Source organism: Perissodus microlepis, chromosome 1 (assembly GCF_051167445.1).
Source record: "Perissodus microlepis isolate ML-2025 ecotype Zambia chromosome 1, ASM5116744v1, whole genome shotgun sequence".
Lineage (NCBI taxonomy): Eukaryota > Metazoa > Chordata > Actinopteri > Cichliformes > Cichlidae > Perissodus > Perissodus microlepis.
Window position 1 is genome coordinate 39,213,115 of NC_140461.1, and position 23,119 is coordinate 39,236,233.

At 41.1% G+C, this 23,119-nt stretch overlaps 1 protein-coding gene across 4 annotated transcripts in view; it reads left to right on the forward strand.

Annotated features, from left to right (window-relative positions):
• cemip (cell migration inducing hyaluronidase 1) overlaps nucleotides 1-23,028 on the forward strand; it is a 158,979-nt gene extending 135,951 nt beyond the window's left edge. For all 4 annotated transcript variants that reach the window (XM_084923324.1, XM_084923315.1, XM_084923333.1 and 1 more), the window contains exons 20-29: nucleotides 1,140-1,295; nucleotides 3,064-3,244; nucleotides 3,626-3,841; nucleotides 6,873-7,084; nucleotides 11,365-11,550; nucleotides 12,026-12,230; nucleotides 15,367-15,453; nucleotides 18,299-18,456; nucleotides 18,671-18,771; nucleotides 20,068-23,028. In XM_084923324.1, coding sequence (XP_084779450.1) covers nucleotides 1,140-1,295; nucleotides 3,064-3,244; nucleotides 3,626-3,841; nucleotides 6,873-7,084; nucleotides 11,365-11,550; nucleotides 12,026-12,230; nucleotides 15,367-15,453; nucleotides 18,299-18,456; nucleotides 18,671-18,771; nucleotides 20,068-20,195 — 1,630 coding nt within the window. In that variant the 3' untranslated portion in view covers nucleotides 20,196-23,028. The remainder of the gene's footprint in view (nucleotides 1-1,139; nucleotides 1,296-3,063; nucleotides 3,245-3,625; nucleotides 3,842-6,872; nucleotides 7,085-11,364; nucleotides 11,551-12,025; nucleotides 12,231-15,366; nucleotides 15,454-18,298; nucleotides 18,457-18,670; nucleotides 18,772-20,067) is intronic.
• The last annotated feature ends 91 nt before the right edge of the window (nucleotides 23,029-23,119 follow it).

Consider the following 23,119-nt stretch of genomic DNA (forward strand, 5'->3'; position numbering starts at 1 on the left):
GTCTTTTAAGTTTACAAGGCTTATTAACTCCTCGTTAGTGAATATGATTGACAACAGCTGGTAGTTTCTCTTCCCAGGACAATAGGGAAGTCTAAGAGCTCAACAGAAGTTTGATTGAAAAGTTCTCTTGGAGCCATTTCTAAGCAACTGCAGATTCTGAGATCATCAGTTCAAATAACTGCACACGAGTACAGTTGTGTCAATGTGTCAAAACTTTGCCTGGCTCTGTAAGAAGACCCAAACTGTCACCCAGAGACGAGAGGAAATCGGTTAGGATGTTCAGGAACAACCCAGGAACCAAAAGGGCTCAAGCTCGCAATGAACTGGAAACTGCAGGAACACTGTCGTCACTGTCTACAGTGAAGCACGTTTTACATTGCCATGGACTGAGAGGGTGCTGACCAAGAGAGATGCTTCCGCTCCAAATTCAGCATTTTTAAGCTCAACAGGAAAGTGATTTTAAATATACATCAAAACTGGTTTTGGAGTGGATAAAGCAGGCTAACATTAAGCTTTCCGGAAGGCCTTCCCAAATCCCCAACATCAGCCATCTTGGAAATTTGTGGACTATACTTAGAATCCTGCTCTATGATCATTCAACCCTTGAAAAGGAACAATTCAAACCAGAAATCCTAAAATGACCCTGACATGCTTACTCATAATGAGTGTATGTAAACTTCTGACCACAACTATAGGCAGATGGTAGATAGGCAGGTGCCCTTGAGAGACGCTGCTTGCAAATGATTTCTTCTGTTTCTGGTGAACATATTGCTACATATTACCTTGGTTGTCGGTTAGCTTGCATATAGCAGCTAAGCTAAAATATCTTTTATGAACCAACTCATATATTCTTACTGTGCTGCACTAAAACAACACACCCAGTCTTTGAGGAACACAAGGATTGCATAATAACCAGTGCATAAACTCTGTAACACAATTATAACAGCAGAGCGTAACCAAGATGTTAGTGTGTAGCTTTTGACACGCATTTAAATCATAATGATGTGCTTTTCCATTGTTTTTTAGCTTTGGCATGTTGTATTGTATATTTTCAGGGCCTTGGGTGTTTAAGCTTTACATAATCAACAACAGAAAACAGATTTTAACTACATGACTTTACTCACACTGTCTGTGTGCAGTGGAGGGACATTTCCAGATGATGACGGCTCTCGTCAGCAGGTGAAGAATTCACTTTTTGTGGGTGAAAGTGACAATCGTGGTATGCCTTTGCCAGACAAGAGGATTTGGGGCCCTGGGGGTCCTGACCTTACTGACAGGACCCTGCCACGTGGCATGTAAGTGGCGATTACAGCTAATTTTATTTTTGTTTTTAAGCTCACAAACTCTCTTCTCAATAGTGGTGTTTCAGAAATGTTATTTTTAGTTTTTTTTACTCTTAGCAACTGATAAAAAAACTCTGTTTGAAAAGCAAAATGTACATTTAATAATTGCTTTAAAAACACAGATATTGTGTTTTTTCATGTTTACACTGTCAGTATGTCGTGGTAAGGTTGATTTACTTCACTATGCTTATAATATTCTGTTCAGATCAGTTTTATTTATTCAGAACAAGGTCACAACTGTACTTTTACAATGTTTTTCAAATTGTATTATGACACCATTTATGAAGCACTTGGTGACAGTGGGGAGGAAGAACTCCCTTTTAACAAGAAGAGAGTGCAGAAGCAGGTCCAGGCAGCCTTCTGCTATGAGTGGGTGGAGGGGAAGGGAAAAGACGAGACAAAAGAAGGAGTAAAGACAAATGAGGAAAAACACAAACTATGGGAGAGAGAAAACTTGAGTCTATCGGTCTTCTGAACCCAAAAGGAGCTATTTCCTCGTGAGCAGGTCCTGATAGCCTTCCATGTTTACTTTGAGGACTTCAGCCTTCACCCACAGAGCATAATGCTGTATTAAAATCATAATAACATATGAGGTCTTCAAGATGGAACCGTGTCATTTAAGACTTTATTTCTGAAAAGTATTTTAATTCCATGTTTCTATTTAACAGGGAACCAATCACAAGAAACTGATGCGGGAGAAAGTGGTGTCTCTTTGTAATTCTAGTCAGTACCATTGCAGCAGCATTTGAATGCTTTCCAGGTAGCTTTTAACTGCATGATAATAATAGGGATCATAAAAATTTGCAGTAGTCCAGACTCAAAGTAACAAATGCATGGACTAGTTTTTCTGCATCAGTAATGACTCTGGAACTACTCGGTTCATAAGAACCTGTTTTGCAAAAACAAAGTATGTGTGGCCATTGCAGTTAACACCTTATTTGACTGCACTTTTTTAGTCTGTGTCAAATAACAGTTTAATCGAGGCTGGTATGTGTGAGAGCCAGATTTGTATGCTCAGAAATCAGTCCCATGCTCTGGCCATCTGGGCAGTGTACAAAAAGAATGTCTCACCAGTGGTATTATTAGAGAGCCCTTTATTGTGTGAGGAAAAACGAATATAATTTAAACCACTTCTGCCTTAATCTGCAGTTTAGACTAACATTCTTTGACACTATTGTGCTCTCATGTTCTGCATTGCTGACCACTTCTTGAGAGCTGCTGTAAAGAAAAGCTTTTTAGTGACTCCCACAGTGGGGAGTCATTTGTGGACATTTTTTTTTCATCAAAATGCATACTTGATGCATCCTTTTTAAATGCAATTTAATAACAGAAAGTCCTCAAAAAATCTACACAACAAGAATTAGTATAACAAAAGAGTACATTCTGATTAAAGTTCTCCCACAGAGCCAGTTAATAACATGTTTCACCAAAGACTTGCTGACATGCTGGTTACTCTTTATTTTTGTGTAGTACTTTCTCTTGTAGCTAGCTAACACACAACATCTTTGATGATGTTGACTACATGTGTCATACAGTCATGCATTTTGCTGCACATGAAAATAAAACTTGCCTTTATAGCTCCTTGAAGACTTGTCTCAAAGAAACACATTGTGCTGTAATTGTGCGTCTCTTTTCAGTTCAGTGACTTTCTGAAGCTTCTGTTCCCGTGTATGTAGAGCCAAACATCAATGACGACGTTTGTGCATCTGTGTTTGAGCAGTGATTTTCCAATCCGAGGCATGCAGATCTACGATGGGCCGATCAATGTACAGAACTGTACATTTAGGAAATACACGGCACTAGACGGAAGGCACACCAGCGCCTTCGGCTTCAGGCTCAACAACTCATGGCAGAGCTGCCCCAACAATAATGTCACCAACATCACCTTTGACCATGTACCTGTGAGTCCACTTCTGTGTGAAATACACAAAACCAGAGACACTGGTTTAACACGTTTTTACAAACCTGAATCTTTGCTTCATTTGGAAGAAAAACCGACAACTGTAGCTTTACACAAAAGCATTTTAAAATACTCTTGTTATTTGAAAACTGTATTCCAGTTCCATTGTCCTGTATGTTCCACTTTTGTAGATTATCAGATCGACTGAATAATTCTGGATATTTCTCAGCTAAATGTCAAATATATTCAAATACAGAGCCATGTTTTAAATGTTGAAAATAAAGAAACACTGAACACATTTGGAATATTGAATGTGAATGATGCGTAGCACCACAAAAAGCCACAGTAAATGGCTCTAGACTAATGCATCCCTCTCTTATAGATTACATCTCGGGTATTTTTTGGGGAGCCGGGTCCCTGGTTCAGTAAAATGCAGATGGACGGGGACAAGACGACCATCTTCCATGATATTGATGGATCGGTCAGTGAGTATCCCGGAGCTTTCCTGGTTAAAGAAGACAACTGGCTGCTTCGTCACCCTGACTGCATTGATGTGCCTGACTGGAAGGGTGCTATCTGCAGTGGGCACTATGCACAGGTGGGTCAGCAGGTGTCACACTCGATTTCTCATTCATTCATCTTCCTATATCAGTCTTCACAAACACAAATGTCATTTCTGCTTGATTGTGTGCATTTTCAAGTGGTTCATATATCAGCCCGTGAAACTTGTTTGTTGGGGTATCTGAAAACTCTTGAAAAAAGAGAGTCAGAAGGGATAAGAATAAAGTGCTGTTTCAAGTCCTTCTTAACACCAGTTATTTTCTGGTGTTCTGAATATGTTTTGGGAAATGTCTTCTTCTTTGTGCAATAAAGCCAACAAATACACAATGGATTTTGCATTCCCTCACAATGAGCCTCAATCACAAACAGTCTTTGTGTGCAAAGCTGTATTTGTTTATACTCCACAAAACAAATAGTCAGCTGTTGACTTCTCATAATTATAATTAATTATAACTAAATGCTAGCTGAAAAAGAGTCAAGGGCATAAGTTGACCTCACTTGTCATTCAGCCTCCTCAGCTTCTCCGCAGCCACGATTCCAGCACCTCCCACTTTGTATGCACAGGCAGAACATCTGGGATCCTGGAGCATGTTGGAGGCCAAAAGGTGTTCCAAACAGGGCCCACTAGCATGCATATACTTCCTGGTTCACACCAATGCCCCAAATGTAAAGGAGTTCAATAACCTTGGGATCTGGCTAGAAAAAGGACAGTCCAATGTAAAATGTTTTCTTTAGCCTAGGTGGGAGGTCATGTTAGGCAGGCCACCTAGGTTAAAGGAAACATAGTACTTAAACTGACAAACCTCCCAAACTGCACATGGGTTGGACATAAAGCCAGCAACCTCATTGTGTAAAAAAAGAAGCCAAGCCACAGAAAGTTTTACCCATACATTAAACTGGGGCCAGAAGGGAATGTACACCAGCCACCAGCCCCGACCAACAAGGAGCAGGAGCTTCGACAGCTGGACAGTTGACTCTTGGCAGTCAAACCCAGTTGGGACACAAAATCACAAGGACAGACCTTCTTACACTAAAATGCACCATGACCACACTCTAGCACCTTTCTCCCTTTTTAGTGACTAATGACAACCTGTTTTAGAAAGGTTGTCATTAGAACACTAAACCAGAGGAACTTCAGTTCTTAGCCAGGATTCAAATGTATGTATTACTTCAGTGGGTGTGTGCCTGATGTCTTGGTGTGGTATCTTTCCTGGGGGGCTCATCATAGCAACAGCAACTAGTGACTCACGCCACTGCACACCACCAAGGTCAACTTTATCTCCTTCATATTAATTCGAACCAACCAGCTGCACAAGCGTCAACCTCATGCTTCTGGGTATTTTAAGTAAATGTGATTCAATTAGCTGACACCTATATTACAGTAGCACAAGCAAAGTGAACCAATGCATCCATAGTTGATTTTTTCAAGTTCATGACTTCCCATCTTTCAAAGTGAATTAGAGGCTAGTGCTGAATCTGGATCCATATCTGTGTGCATCATGTACAGGTATTCAGTGTATGAACAAACATAGTGACCTGTACCAATTCACAACAGTCACCCCACGGCACTTTATATTGTAAAGTAGAGACCCTACAATGAGGGTGTCGGGTCTTTACTTTACAATACAGACCACCGAACATATATGGAGAACTCTGGAGTGGAGCATCACCTCACTACCTGGATTTTGGACTACCTCACCGACCGACCACAGTATGTGAGGACTCAGGGCTGTGTGTCGGACAGGGTCGTCTGCAGTACGGGGGCCCAACAGGGAACGGTTCTGGCTCCGTTCCTCTTCACCATCTACACTGCAGACTTCTCCCACAACTCCACCCAGTGCTTCCTGCAGAAGTTCTCTGATGACTCTGCAATAGTCGGCCTCATCACTGATGGGGACGACAAGGAGTACAGAGGACTGACCCAAGACTTTGTGGACTGGTGCCAGCTGAACTACCTCCAGATCAACGCCAGTAAAACCAAGGAACTGGTGGTAGACTTCCACAGGCACAAGCATGTCCACTCCACTGCAATCACTGAACATCCAAGGTATGGACATTGAGGCTGTGGACAGCTACAGGTACCTTGGTGTTCATCTGAACAACAAACTGTACTGGACTCGTAACTCAGACGCCCTCTACAGGAAAGGGCAGAGCAGGCTGTACCTGCTGCAGAGACTCAGGTCGTTTGGAGTGGAGGGCCCACTCCTGAAGACCTTCTATGACTCTGTGGTGGCCTCAGCCATCTTCTATGGTGTGGTCTGCTGGGGCGGCAGCATCTCTGCTGGGGACAGGAAGAGACTGAACAGGCTGATCCGAAGGTCCAGCTCTGTTCTAGGATGCCCTCTGGACCCAGTGGAGGTGGTGAGTGACAGGAGAACGGTGGCTAAGCTGTCATCACTGTTGGACAACATCTCCCACCCCATGCAGGAGACTCTGACAGCACTGAGCAGCTCCTTCAGTGGGAGACTGCGGCACCCACGGTGTGGGATGGAGAGATTTCGCAGGTCTTTCCTCCCCACTGCTGTCAGACTCCACAACAAAGACTTTTGCAGCTGATCAAACACACAAACCCACACATGTGCAATAAGACTGCTATATGTGCAATTCTTCTTCTGACGAAGTTGTATTTTTGTATTTTCCTACTCAGTTGTATATAGCATTTGTATTTCTATTTTATTCTATTGTATATATTATTCTATTCTATTTTATTCTATTGTATATAGTATTTTATTTTATTCTATTGTATTTTATTGCATTCCAGTGTTTTCTAATTTCTGCTACATAACTTTGCACTTTTGCTGTAACAAAACAAATTTCCCACCTGTGGGACTAATAAAGGTCATCTTATCTTATCTTATCTTATCTTATCTTATCTTATCTTATCTTATCTTATCTTATCTTATATATAGAGTGAACAAAGTGGTTGGAATGAGAAGAGTGGATTGTGACAGAGTGAAGTCAGAGTGGCTATATTAATTGAATAACTAAAATGTGATACTTCTACTAAATGAGGTACTTCTATCATATTACATATTATTATATGGAATGCATTCTTCTTTTTTTTTCAGATCTATATTCAGACACGAAACCCTGCCAACCTTAACATGCAGATAGTGAGGGATGAATACCCTGATCGACCCCTAACACTTGAAGGCGCCCTGGAGAAGAGGAAACATTACCAGCAGTTCCAGCCAGTGGTCACCCTGGCCAAAGGCTACACCATCCACTGGGACCAGGCGGCACCTGCTGAGGTCACCATCTGGCTCATCAACTTCAACAAGTCAGTGAATAAACTTAGAAACATTTTTTTACTCAAAGCACGTTAACAGCACCGATGTCTGTACTGTTGGACCATTTTACCATTTTACCACACACACTGTGTGAGGTTGGTCATTAAACACTTTGCATATAAATAGAAAGATTTGAAATTCTACCCTGGGAGCCAATTAAAAGAAGCTAACATGGTTCTTCAGTGTTTTCAATTTCCTTTGAATACTTACCCTTGGGTGTCCTGGTCTGATGGAAGTATAATGGTAGGTTACTTTTTCACAGACTTTTCATAAATTTGGTTCCTCATTATAGCAGTAGAGCTCAACATAATGCCATCCTGACAAAGTTTAAGTGTGTCTAATCCAATAACTTTAGTCTTAGTTTCGAAGTATAAAAGGACTGGATGTTACAATCCCTGATGATGCATTGCTTCAAATGGAGAAAGTCTCGAGGGATGGCTACTATGAGAAAGCAGCCCAGAAGCTTTACCATCGGAACACATCATCAGTTGTGTGCCTCGACTTCACAGGGTATTTCAGCCTCTACAGTGCATAACGTCACATGATGTTTTGGTATCTGCTATGTATTATTATTATTTTCATTTAACTGGTTAGTCCTGAGTTCATTCTTATTACGTCTCTGAGTTTACTTATGATCAGTTCAGTTATTTGTTTTTTAGGTTCCCCTTGTGTCTTTGTCCTCTGTGCCCCTCTGTGTGTTTGATCCTCATGTCTGAGTTTTCCAACATTTAGTTCCCATGTTCCCCTCCTCGTCATTATTCCATGCCCCCCCTGTCTGTCGTGTTTGCATTTGGGTCCTCACATAAAAAGAATCCACACAATCGTGGCACAACTCAAGCACAGTTGTTTTAACTAAACGTTAAATAAAGATAAATTGATCAAAGCTGGAGGAAATAGTTTAGAGAACTATGTAAGACTGCAGTTCTGCGTCCTGGTCTCAATTCTGGATTTCCATGCCTAAGAATTTTTATGTAGCTTATCCGTCCAGCTACACTTTCTGAAGCAGCATGGACGTCCTCTCTAATAAGACCAGGATTTCATGGTTTTCTGGACACCACTGTGAGAGACAGCAAGGACTGTATGTGCCATCAGTTCTTCTGCACATTGTACAGCTCAGCCGTTCCACACAGAGTTCAGGTTTATAGGGTTGAATGGTTTGTAATAATGCAGCTCTCCTCTAGATAAACCCTGAGCTCCACCTGACTCCTAATCCTCAGAACCCTCTGCACAGGTGCTTAGTGATTTCTATCATAAGAGATATTTCTTATATTAAAAGTATATTGATTCTCATTCTTATTTGTTTTCCCTCGCTGTCTTTAGAGTGTGAAACTTGAGCTCACACTGGATTCTTGAGCCACTGAATCTCAGCAGAATGCTGGTTTTTACTGAAGTGAACTAGCTGCCTCTTTGTATATAAATCACAGTGCATTGTTAGATCATCCTGCAATTGTGACATGACAATAAATTTCCTCACTTAGTAAATCTGTCCCATAGCATATAAATTAGATCCATCTTATTTTCTTGTATTTTACTGTTGTTGATCAAAAGTAATTAAGTTCCTCCTCCCTGTTTAGGATTTCTATGACTGCCGTAAAATTCCCTCAGTCCGTCACTTATCCCAGCTGACCTCAAGTAAGAATTAATCTTAAAAACAAGGACATTGCTGATGAAAACTGAATATACAGAACATTAACATTAATGTAGATCATAATCTTGAGCTCACATGGTGTTCTTCAGTTCTTATTACAACAGTGTGATTTTCCAAGTTCAGCTGTGAGTTTAACAAACTGTTGTTAAATCTATCAGGATGTTTTGGATGAACGTGCAGTTACAGTGAACATTTCCATCATCTGCTTTGTTTATTATGTCGATTGTTTTCATAATTGGTTGGATGGTCCATCACGATGACTTTTTAGACGGAATGTTTTTTCCTCCCTTTTCATAAAGGATGGTCCAGTGTATCCTATGATAAGGAAGCAATAAAGGAAGCACTGAAGCCCCCTTTCCTTTCCTGTTTCCAGTTTAAAGGGGGTTTATTGTCATTTCCTGTTCCAGTTCTTCAAATCTTCAAACAAATTTGGAGAATTGGGAGAGCTTTGATTATGGCCACCACACAGATAATTCCAGGTCATGTCTCTCAGTTAGGAAACTTCCTAAGCAAAATGGACTGTTGGAATGTAGGTAGGTGTCAGGCTACTGTGGTGAGTCGACCCTTAACCTTAGCTCTTTGAAAGAGCACAGAAAGATGAAACAGTTAAAGTAATTGGGAACATGATGGGAGTTTATTGAACACATGGATTTTGCTTAAACTAGAGTCCTATTTAGAGGATTTCTGTTATTAATTTGAATGAAACTAATGGAGCCCATCAGGCCCTTCACCTCTCAACATTCTTTCCAACGATTCGCTGCAAAAATAGGAAAAGTTTATTTTTGAGGTTTGGCCTCTCTTCAGCTGGCTTTCATGGTGTGGCCCTGAGCTATTTAAATTGCATGAAGTCTGTTTGTTATTTCAAGCTTGTCAGTTAATCCCTGATGGCCTGAATCAAAACATGACAGAACTAATACGAATCATTTTCACTGATTGTGCAAAGAACAATGGCTCCATCTACAGCTCACTGTGGTATTTAGCAAGTGAGGCAAACTTCTGTAAAAAGAAGCCAACGACATCTTGTTCCTGTTTTGACTCAAAACCTCTGTTTTGAGAGTAAACTGACGAGTTTAATTATGTTTTTTGTCTGACTTTTATATAATGACACAGTTTTTGTTTGTTTGTTTTTTTGTTTAAAAAACATTGACAAAAAATCTTGTAGAAGATTCATTTTGAAGAAGCTTTTGAGTTAAAGAGATCTGATTTCTTAACTTTGAGTCAGTTTATATGGCAGGTTTTATTTCACGTAATATTTGACCTTATTTAGTGTTTTTTTTCTTCATGTATTTAGTCTTTAAGTAGAGCTGGCACCTTTCAGTAGACCACAGAGGGGAATTGATGATTGATAAACAGCATGCGTGGCTTTGTGAAGTCAGATCCTGAATAGTTAAGCATTTGACAGAAGAGTCATTAAGGTAATCAGAATGTTTTGCAATGTAAATGCAAATAACATGCATTCTGTATGCTGCACACAAATGACTGAGAATCAGCCCCATGCCACAGTGTATAAATTAAAAACTTTGATTTTTGAATACTAATGCATATCTGTGATAGACTGGTGAGTCTTTAAATGGTGCGCCCTGCATCTTACCCTCTAACAATCCCACAAGGTTGATTCTGTTCATCTGGACGCAGCGTTTTCAGTGGGAGAAACATTTCGTCACTCATCCAAGTGACTTCTTCAGTCTCAGCTGACTGCAGGTTTCCCCACCCGTGACAGTTTGTAACAGTACATTTGGTCTTTGATCAGTGATCAGTGGGCTTTGACTAGTTGTTGTTAATTAATGGTCACGACGATTTGCACATTAATGATCAAGGAACTGACCTCACAGCCCAGTGGTGCTAGTTTCAGTCATTATGCAACTGGCAACTTTTTATTCTCACTCCCTACATTTTAACAGGAATACATCTACGTTCTACTCCTTGCATTTTCAAAGCAGGCTTGTTACTTTGCATTTAGTTCATTTGAAGCCACTTGTTCACATCACTGCTTTTCTTTTCAGTGTTAAACCAATTTTAAATTAAGAGGAAGGTCAGAGATTGTTTTTGAAATGTCAGGACTGCTCAGTGACATCTGATAAACAGTCAATATAAGGACTGCATTTAAATCATTTTAGAGTTTTTAAATCAGATATTGCATCAGTATAAGATGTGAATGGTTTTTCATATAATGAAATATGTTTGGCAGCAAGTTGAACTTTGCATTATTTGAAGGTTGCATGAATATACTTGGCAGTTCATGCAGTCTAAACAGCATTCTGTTTATGGTAATGCATTTTGTTGGACAGGTTGGTAAGGTGTGGTGGTTACAGTTTTAGGTTACATCAAGGTACCAGTCGATTAGAATTTAAGCTGATATTAACGGTAATACTCATTAGTCCCTTGCTGAATTCCACCTTTGAACCTGCCTCGTAGTGTCTGCAGGCTCAGCCACAGTAGCTCGTTTAACATCAGCTTATATCATGTTGACTTTAAGTCTGTACATGTGTTGTTGTGTAAATCATAAGGTTCAGTTTCATTTACACAAAAATACCTGATAGTAATGTCCCCATGTTTTTGCTTTTGAAATTAAATCAGATCATATTGGATTTGGATTGGATTGGTGTTTTCCTTGTGTTTCAGGAATGACTGGATCAATGTGGGCCTCTGCTATCCACAAGGTACCACCTTCACAATCCTGTCAGACATCCACAATCGGCTGACCAAACAAACCCGCAAGACTGGCGTCTTCATGAGGACGACTCAGAAGGAGAAGATCAACCACTCGCACTTGGCCAGAGGATATTACTACTGGGAAGAAGACACTGGGTCCGACCCATGCACAGACCACTACATTACACTCATTACCAGAAGTAGGACAACTAGGAAAAATACACAGGGATTTGGCTTAGACACACAGAAAAGATCACTCTTACAGTAAAATAAGAGCTACATCAGCCCAAAGTGAAATGTGGCATTCCTACAATAAAAGATGCAAAGGTGTGAGCTACATTTTTGGGTGACCTTTGTGACTAAGCACACATAAAGCTGGACATACCCTGGATATATACTGATATACTGTTAAGAGGATGGATGGATGGCACTGTAAGATTTCACAAAAAAGTGTACCTGTAGGTATTACTGATCACCTGACTGCTCAGGGTTAGATGACATGAGTGTACAGTATAACCTCTGTGCATTGCAATGTCAGATGTTAGGAATACCTTTAACAGTGTGATTTGTTTTTGGTTGCTAAGTGTCAGGTAAAGCATATGATGCCTGTCATTTATTGTGTGTCTTGCAGCCTCCTCTTCCTGAAGGTGAAAGCCCACAATCACAGAGAGACGTTTGCCTTCTGCTCTGTGAAGGGTTGTGAGAGGGTGAAGATCACAGCAATCGTACCAAAAGGCAGTCCACCCAGCAACTGCTTGGCTAAGGCGTACCCCAAACATGCTGAGCTGCCCATTGTCGATGTTCCAATGCCCAGAAAAATTCCCACTGCCAGGCTGGTAAGCAATGAAATTAAAATGATTCCAACTCCCCACTATTTTCCTGTGGAATTGGCATTATTCATGTCATTAGAACTATAGAAAGAATATATGTCCTGGCTAGATGGAAGATTAAAAGAAATGCTTATTTTCTTCTCTTGGTGTTCATTGTAATGTTAAAATCCACTCTGAAACACACCGTAAAGAGGGAGGGAGAGTGGAGAGGTTCAGTAGAGGTGCAATATACAGTAACCAGGTATAGTACTGTGACAATCATACCACTTGATCCCTGGTATAATTCTCAAACACGCACCTTAAACCACATAACTCGTAAGCTGGAGAGAAAATGACATATCACATATTTAGAAGATCATTATTTAGCCTGGAGAAATAGTTTCCTGCTTTATAAGAAAGCCCTTCGTAAATCTAGAACATCTTACTATTCATCATTGATTGAAGAAAAGGTTTCTCTCTTTCTCCAAACCATCAACGTGTCTGTCAGACCCCATTCCTACAAGACTGCTCAAAGAAGTCCTGCCATTAATTAATGCTTCAATCTTAAATATGATCAACCCGAGAGTAGTTGTCAAACAGCTAACAGATCATCTGCAGAGGAATGGTTTATTTGAAGAGTTTCAGTCAGGTTTCAGAGCTCATCACAGCACAGAAACAGCTTTAGTGAAGGTTACAAATGATCTTCTTATGGCCTCTGACAGTGGACTCATCTCTGTGCTTGTCCTGCTAGACCTCAGTGCAGCGTTCGATACTGTCGACCATAATATCCTATTAGAGCGATTAGAACATGCTGTAGGTATTACAGGTACTGTGCTGCAGTGGTTTGTATCATATCTATCTAATAGACTCCAGTTTGTGCATGTAAATGGAGAGTCCTCTTCACACACTGAGGTTAATTATGGAGTTCCACAGGGTTCAGTGCTAGGACCAGATAAAAAGTAGTATAAAACTGAGGTTATTGTACTCGGTCCTAAAAATCTCATTAATATGGTATCAGTAATCAGGCCCCATCTTATCTTAATGACCTTGTAGTACCATATCACCCTATTAGAGCACTTCGCTCTCGCTCTGCAGGCCTACTTGTTGTTCCTAGAGTATTTAAAAGTAGAATGGGAGGCAGAGCCTTCAGTTTTCAGGCCCCTCTTCTGTGGAACCAGCTTCCAGTTTGGATTCAGGAGACAGACACTATCTCTACTTTTAAGATTAGGCTTCAAACTTTCCTTTTTGCTAAAGCATATAGTTAGGGCTGGACCAGGTGACCCTGAATCCTCCCTTAGTTATGCTGCAATAGGTGCAGGCTGCCGGGGGATTCCCATGATGCATTGAGTTTTTCCTTTCCAGTCACCTTTCTCACTCACTATGTGTGAATAGACCTCTCTGCACTGAATCATACGCACAGCATGTCTTTATCCTGTCTTCCTTCTCTCACCCCAACCAATCACAGCAGATGGCCCCGCCCCTCCCTGAGCCTGGTTCTGCTGGAGGTTTCTTCCTGTTCAAAGGGATTTTTTTCCTCCCACTGTCTCCACAGTGCTTTCTCATAGGGGGTCATATGATTGTTGGGTTTATATCTGCATGTATTATTGTAGGGTCTACCTCACAATATAAATCACCTTGAGGTGACTGTTGTGATTTGGCGCTGTATAAATAAAATTGAATTTAATTTTATTGACCACCTGCCTAATATTGTCTTGGTCCCCCTTTTGCTTCCAATGTAACAGATCCTGTAAGTCCTGTGAGTTGCGAGGTTGAGCCTTGATGGATCAGACTCTAGCACATCCCACAGATGCCTGATTTGATTGAGATTTGGGGAATATGGAGGTCAAACCCTCAAATGCATTGTTGTGCTCCTCAAACCATTGCTCTGTGGCTGGGTGAATTATCCTGCCTAAAGACACCACAGCCATCAGGGAGCACCATTTCCATGAAAGGGTGTACATGGTCTGCAACAAGACTTAGACAGGTGGAACGTGTCAAAAATCCAGATTGATGAATTACCCGAAGTTTCGCAGCAGAACATTGTCCAAAGCGTCACGCTGCCTATGCTAGCTCGTCTTTTTCCCATGGTGCATCCAGTCAGGTGTTCCCCGGGAAATGACGCACAGTACCAAATTTATGGAGACAATATCAAATATTGTCTACATAAATTCCAACCCTGGCCATCCACGTGATGTAAAAGAAAATGTGACTCTACCTTCTTCCATCGCTCCAATTCTGACGCTCATGTGTCCATTGTTGGTGTTTTCAGTGGTGCACAGAGGTCAGCATGAGCATCCTGACTGGTCTGCAGCCACATGTGCAACACACTGTGATATGCTGTGTATTCTGACATCTTTCTGTCAGAACCAGAATCAACTTTTTTCAGCAATTTGACTTATAGTATCTGATCTGTTGAGTCAGACCACAAGGGCCAGTCTTCACTGCCCACAAGCATCAGTGAGCCTTGGCCATCAATGACCCTGTTGCTGGTTGACCATTGTTGATAGATCCTGAACACTGCATACACAGCTTGAGTTGTCTCAAGCCGCTTCATATTGTAAGGTAAAGACGTACAGTATAACAGAGAGATTTAGTTGTCCACTCTGAAAAAGGACTCTTTTAACAGGAAATGGCAGAATCAGGCTCAGCAAGCGACAGCCATCTACTGCTGCTGGATTTGAGGCAAGAAAAGCGGGACAAAAAACTAACTACAGAACAAATACATGAGTGAAAAGAGAGGCATGGAGGAGAAAATGCAGACAAATACACACCAACTTCATCTAGATTTGGACATATTACACAGTTTGTACATTATTGGTGGAAATCCAGGGGATTTGCTGCTATCTGACACATATTTCTTCACTTATATTAGTTTCATAGTGAGCGTATTGATATTGTTTGTTTTTCAGAAGCAGACCATCTACTCATGTTTTTGCTGCTGTCTGTAGCTTGCTGTGTGATTGATATTTTAAATTCTGTTGGCCTGTATTTCAAAAATATATATTCCAAGCACCATCTGATACACACTGTTTTCCTCTTATTTTCCCTGCCGCTGGTTTCCCCTGAACAGTCATTCACAATGTCATATTTTCCCCATGTTAAATGTGTTTTTGCTGCTGTGAATATAATATCCATCACTGTTTCTTTGTGGACTTTCTCCTAGCACTCCTCAGAGCACTTCCTGGAGATCAAACTGGAGTCCTACAACACCCGCTTCTTCCACATCAAGGAGGACTTTGCCTTTACTGAGGTAACCTCTCTCTCAGACACACCTGAAGAATGGCTCTAATTATCTAGTTACCGAGAGTTTGATTGAACCTGTATCTACTTTTGTTAAACGTCATTACTCAGAATGTTTTTATTTAAAGATACAAATAAAGACAACAAACATCTTCTGAGCTTATGTGTGGAAAGTTCCAGCAGTGTTGCTGACTTGAAGTGTCGCATGTAGTGAGTCAGACTGCAGGTCAATGAGTTCAAGCCGAACATCACTGGATTATTTATCCACACTGCAAGTAAAGGGAGATTAAACCATGTGCCTTTCACTTTCACCTTGAAACTCATCTTGCAGGGCTGCTAATGTGGATGAGCAGGAGCTGAGACGATCAGCTGATGGACAGCGTGAGAATGTTGCTCTCTTTCTCATGAAAGCCTTCACCAGGCTGTATGTTTCATGTGCAAATAGGCCCTTGCATTGCAGTTTGGTTTTAAGTTCATTTGTCAGTACAGTCGCATCAACAGCAAGCATGATCAGCCTCCCGTTCTGCACCTGAGAGCTTCGTCTGGAGTGTCTTTGCTTTCTTTTCACAAAACTCTTGAACTCCTGCGCTCAGGTCCCAGACTCTTTTCAGTACTCTGCCTCAGCCACCTGACAGCTGTGTGCTAGACTGTCACCGTGTTCAGCCTCATGCTCCTCCGAAGCGCAACAAACTGAGATTCAGAGCACATGGCCTGATGAAGTAACTAATTAAATTCATATCTAATTGAAGTAGAATTACATACAGACAGAGAGAAGATGATGTGGGTCCACATCAGGTGATTAGGCGTTAATAATGTGCTTAGATGTCAGAAGATGTGACATCCAGTGTGAGAGTGGGGAGAAAGGGTGAGCAGGTACAAAAGGATATGAGCTTTTTCCCTTTTGTCTTCTGTGAGATGAGCAGTTCTAAAGGTTGGATCTAAAGTGTTCACGGCTATACAAAAGAGTGAATGCTTTCCTACAAACCCGGCTGCACAAGAGCTTAGACAAACCCTTTTTGATTTCCACCTGGCTTCTTCAGGCTTCAGATTTCTAGGAGTACATATTACCAGTTCATTTAAAGCTGCAGATGGTAATCCTTTGCTAAACTATGTAAGGTTGGCTTTTCAAAGGTGGGCAAACCTTCCTCTATCACTTCTTGGTAGGAAATGAATAATCTACCCAAATTTCTCTGTTGTTTTCAGTGTATCCCTCTGTTTTTACCTAAATCCTTTTTCAAATCTGTGAATCGAATGATTTCATCATTTATTTGGGCAAACAAAACCCCCAGGATTAGTATGACCTCACTACAACAGGGTAGGCTCAGTGGTGGTCTCGCTCTTCAAAAGTTTACTTACTGGCTGAATGATCTTCAGGCTACTTGGTGTTGCCCTGAGGCTTAATCGTGTCTGTCTACCTCACTTTCAGCACTATTATTTTCATCCCTCCCTGTTTCCCTGTCACAGTTTACAGACAACCCTGTTCTAATTGCCTCTCTAAAAATATGGTATTAATTCTGGCATCACTTCAGTTCAGTCTCTGCTCTGGCCCCAATCTGTAACAACCACCTCCTCCCCCCCTCCCTGGTGGACTCGTCCTTCTGTAAATGAGCAAAAAAAGGTATCAAATGTTTTTTTGACTTTTTTTTTAAAGATAACATTTCCTCAGCTTTAGTGACCTGTCTTCTTTGTACGATTTGCCCTCGTGTCATGTGTTCCGCTATTTTCAAAGACGTGCATCTTCTATCTGGCCCGAGTTTCCAAGTCATCCCCCCCAATCATTGGTAGGAAGACTTATTTGAGCTAAAGCCTCGCCATAAGGCTCTTATATCACAAATATATACTTTAATTACGGCATCGGGCAATTATTCAACCCAAAAAATTGCTTCCAGTTGGTAACAGGATTTGGGTCTTAAGTTTGTGGAAGATTACTGGGACAAAGTCACTGACATAATTCGTACCTCATCCTCGTGTGCAAGACTCTCCCTTATTCAGTTTACGACGGTATACAGATTACACTTCTCAAGATCTACACTAGATCTAAAATATATCCCGGTATTCCCGACCTGTGCAACAGATGCAACACCTCCCCCTGTGGTTTAACTCGATTTTTACCTGCCCAACACTTCAGTTATGCTGCACTTTTTATTTTAAAGTGCTCTCTCATGTTTCGAGTGTTTCTGAAGATGCCACCCTAAACCTTCATCGTAAGCAGCTGGATGTCATCGCTTTCCCTTCATTGCTGGCACGACGTAGAATTTTGCTGTCTTGGAAAACTCCTCACCCTCCTGCCGATCACGTTGGCTGGAACATGTCATGTTCTGATATGTCAAATTGCATGTAAAAATTCTATAAATAAAGAGGGAAACAAATGTTCACAGCTCCTTTCCAGCAGGGACGCCAGAGGAATCATTTATTTACGTTTCTGTAAAAAAGCAGCATAGATTGTGCAACTCCGCTCTGTAAGAGTTTTATTTCTTTTTACTTATTCTGATAGGCTGTACAACTCTGGTGCTCTGTGATGTCACATCCTTAAAGTGATCATTTGAATACAGTCACCTCAATGTGTTTTATATTGTAAGGTAAACCATACAGTAATACAGAGAAACCCCAACAATCAGACAGCCCCCTCATGGGGGAGCAGATCCAGGCTCAGGGAGGGACAGACATGTTCTGCGATAGTTTGGGGGTTAGGGGAAAAAAGAGCAGGGAGACAAAGAGAGACACATATTAAAGACTAATAATGTAATGTACAGAGCGGTATGTGCTTATGGAGTCAAAAGAGAAAGGCGAAAAAGAAATTATTGGCTCGACACATCTCGGAGCTGCAGTGTGATTGGCTGCCTCTGTTGTGACAGGTAAATGGCAAGAAGTTGTACCAACCTGAAGATGGAGTGCACCTGACAGTAATTGATGGGCATGATGGGAAGGTGGTGGACACGAAAGGCTTCAGGAATTCCATCCTCCAGGGAATTCCTGCAGAGATAGACAACTACATCAGTGGACTGAGAGACAAGTAAGAAACTCTCTCCACCTACACTGACAAACACCCTGAGGTACATTGCTGTTTCATGTTATGATAGACTGTGTCCTTTGTGCACATAAAAGGACCTCCAAAATTTGATTTACATTGACATTGTGTGTTAAACTCATCTAAATGCTTTTCAGATCAAAAAATGTATTTTGCTGCATTAAAGTATCAATCAATGTGTCTCTCCCTCTTTCACTAGTTCAATTGTCCTCATGACATCCAAGGGTCGCCTGGTTACCAGAGGATCCTGGACCAAAGTCCTGGGGAAACTTGGCGCAGAGAAAAGCGTCAGTTTGAAAGGTAACTGTTATGTGCCTATTCTATTATCTTGTCTTTTTACTCTGTAAAGGCTGATGGAGTATTGTCATCACCCTGCTGGGTGGGCGGGTGGTGTGGACACCCAATAACTCGAGAACGAGCCAACGTAGGAGTTTCAAATTGATACTAAAAGTGCCTCGACTAAAAATCTCAGATGGGTTCATATCTCAGTGACCTTGACATCAAGGTCAGAGTAAATGTTCCAAAAATCTCGTGAATGTGATAACTTGAGATGTAGGATTTTGAATGTGATACTGTAGGTGTGTCTGCTCAGAGGCTGAGGGGTAGCACTGGCAGTTGGCAGGAGTTTAGAAGTTTCTCCTGCCAACTTTTAAAATTGGTAAAATTTTATTTATATATACCAGGGGTAGGTAACTCCAGGCCTCGAGGGCCGGTGTCCTGCAGGTTTTAGATGTGTCCTTGATCCAACACAGCTGATTTAAATGGCTAAATGACCTCCTCAACATGTCTTGGAAGTTCTCCAGAGGCCTGGTAATGAACTAATCATTTGATTCAGGTGTGTTGACCCAGGGTGAGATCTAAAACCTGCAGGACACCAGCCCTCGAGACCTGGAGTTGCCTACCCCTGGTATAGACTGTTCTTTCTTGGAGCATGGAAATAAGTGTGGCTGCCTAATCTATCTTATCTATCGTTAATGCCACAAATAAAAATAACAGGATGGAAAACTTGTTCATGGCTGCACAGAGAAAGTTCTGCTATTCAAAAACAAAAAACTGTTTGCTAAAGATCACATCGGGCCACAAAGGCTTCTTTGTTTACAGATGAGACCAACATAGAACTTCTTTGTTTGAATGACACGTCTTCTTTAGAGAAAACACTTCAATTTAGCATCAGAACTCTTTGTGAAACATGGAAGTGGGAGTGTAAGAATTTTACCGGATCCACTTCATCCAATCCAGGACAGCACTCCATCACAGACTTAACAGTGAATACTGAATTATGCCAGAAGTTGTTCTATCAAAGAAGCATAAAATCCGTCCCTTTCAATGAAGGAGAGCATGAAGTGAGCAGTTGTAGGGCAAATGTATAAGCACCTGCTACAAGTTTAAATCACTAATACTATTCTCTTTTTCTTTGAGGAATGAGGAAATACTACCGATTTAAAAAAAATACTCTAGATGGTTAAGTTAATGAAAGCAGAAAGTGTAAAACTATAGGAATTGTTAGAAACAGTCATCAGCTTTAGGACATCCTGTGGAATCCCACTTGTACTCCACTTATGTCTCTTTTATTGGTGTCATCTGGCTTTTCTGCAGATAAGCTGGCATTTGTGGGCTTTAAGGGCTCCTTCCACCCTGACTGGGTCTATCTGGAGGCGGACAGCGAACGAGCCAAGATCCATCAAGTTTTGCCCATCCCTGTGATCCACAAGATGAAGCTATGAGTGGCAGTCAGAGTGGGGAGGATGAGCCAAGTGACTATTTGGCCCTGGATACTGACACACACACACACACACACACAACACCCCCACAAAATAATATAAATGCACGGTCACACACACATGCACACTACAGTCAGTTGCTCCGAGCCACTGATCCAGGATCATGTGGTGTTTATTCTGCGTTTGGTTATGAGAAAGGATGATGTGAAAGTATGTGAAAGGTGGAGGCACCCCTCACAGAGCTAGCACTGCCTGTGATGAACTGTCAGGTGATAACACCCTCTCTGGCAGCCATGTTAGCGGTCAGCTCATGGCGGTAGTAGCTCAGAACAGCCAATGATGTCTACGCAAATGTCTCTAGAAACTATTAATAGGTGATGATAGATGATGATGGTCACTGTTGAATCTTTTTTTCTGACAGAACACTGCCAACAACATGGATTTGTTTACATAATGCTAGCTCGCTGGCTAAAGTCACCATTGGATTTTGCAAACCTGGTAGATGTTAAGAGACCAACTGAAGTTAACCTCTAACATTCACGCCTTTTTTTAGGATGTTTTCCTGTACAAGAGGAAAAGCTCGTAACAGAGGCATTGTGAGGCCAAAATGCATCTATAAGATTTGATTGGGACAGCAACAGCTAACCATTTCTGAAAACGTGCTTGTTCCATACGGCTAAAGCACAACCAGACTCCAACTTTAATCCTCAACAGGTTTTTGGCACTTACCAATTTTAGGACTAACAATCAGTGCTTTGACACGTTTGTTCCCAGCAGCTGGGATTGGCTCCTTTTACTAAAGGTCATCAGGTCTTTGACACAACCAAAAATCTTAATTAAATCTTTCACAGATTTGAGCTTTAGCACAGAAATCAGTCTTCAACCTGTAGTGAAAAAAAAAACTGTCTTATTATTTGCACTTGATATTGAAATGTTTGTTTAAAAAACAGCACAAATTGTAGATCGCTGCTAAAACTAGCCACACCTGTGAGCGTTATTTGGGGATTGTGCTCATGTACCTCATCACCCAGCGAAAATCTTTAAATCTGACCCATATGGGTCATCCAAAGAGTACAGAAAGTAAATGAAAACACGCACTTGAAGGTGGAAGTCATTGATAAGCGTAAAATGGGAAACTTTGACTCATCATTAGGTCAGTCTCTTCTTGAAGGCTTTGTCTTGACCTGTTTGTACACTCAAAAAAACCCATTAATTGTATAGTGATGAGGACTTTTTTTGCAGCCGTTGAAATGAAAGTTAGAGCTCTGTCCCCAGACGGGCTTTAAAATAGCTGCATGGATTTAATCGAAGATGGCTGTGAGTTGTTTGGAACACAAAAACTAAGAACAAGTTCTTCTTTCACCAAATGATTGTTTCCCATTTCAAAGACAGGATGACACAGGATACTAGTTTAAATCCCAACAGCAGCCACACTGACAGCACATTGTCATCAGACTAACAGACAAGCCAGGTTTTGATCTGCACATTTGGTGTAGCAGCTGAACAGCATGTTCCCTCCGAGGTTCGTGACTGCTTGCAAAATAACCGGAACTCATTTCATACTTGTTTGCACGTGTCACTGGGACAGTTAATGGTTGGATAAGGAGAGCAGGATAAAATTAACTGGTTACAAAGTTTTTCACAGAGCACTGAGACAGCACTCTGACATATATATGGGCCAATATGGAAGTCTGTAATTGAGCTATACATAAATCTGAATGAATTGCATCTATTTTGTGTTATCAGGTGAGGTGCCATTCAGATTAAGTTGTAATCAACAAAGCTGCAAAATATGTAATGCTGATGCTTTCCAGTTAGATCATTTCTTAATATATGCACATGGCAACTAAAGCCAGATTACAAACAACACAACTGTCCTTCTATTAACAGGACAGGAGGTACTTGGATACAGTCCAGTACTTTGTAGCCTGGTTGATATGTGTACATTATGAACTACTGGACAATTCTCCAGCAGACCTTCATGTCAGCCACGGTTACTAGGCAGTTTCTGGAGCAAATACTAAGTTTCAGTTGTCTTCTCAAGCACACGTGTGATGCATGTGCATCATTAATCATCCTGTGATGTGTAACAGTTAAGTGATTCTAATGTTCTGCTCCGTTTAATTAACCTGGTGAACGACAGAAAAGAAGAGAAGAAACAAAAACATTCCTGGTTTGCATCCCAGCTGGTGGTTAACTTGCTTTGTTGCATTCCGAGCACTCGCTCACTTGATATTGTGATGTAGTCTTCTGCTGATGGTTTGGGTTTTTTTGTTTTTGTCAGTGTTTGCGATCCATCTGCCTGTCAGTTGGAATGAACCAGCAAGAAGCCCATAAAGAAATAAAAGATGAAATTGAGCAGTTCACTGAATGTTTAATCAGGTTGTTTTTAAATGTGTCGCTCCCCCCTCTTCAAAATGATTCCAATGTGACCAGAAAAAACGATTCTTCTCCCTTTACCGAAATAGCTGGTCTTTTTTCGGAGGTTGTAGCAGTAATTTAGCGTTTTGTATGTATGTATGTGTTTTTAAAGATCCACAGGTTGCTAAGAGATATATTTTATACTTATTTATTGTACAGACACTCTTGATGTAAATCTACGAGGGACTTGTTTTGAGTTGTAATGTTATTACTGTCCTGTATGTATACTGGATGTAGGAAACAAAAACCATCATAGGTCCACTTATTGCATACATGCCTATGACTCCTGGTATAGTTGCCTTGTTTTAACTGTATACCAAATGGATGTGTTGTATAAGTGGCTTAGGTGATGAAACTCCATGACTCTGAATTTGTTTGAGGATTTTTGTACATAAATAAAGACAGTTTGTCTGCACATCTCAGTGTCCCTGATTAAACCAACACAGTGGACCCCAGCGTGACTAGCAACCACAGCAGTGGACGTTAACTGGGATACAAATGAATGA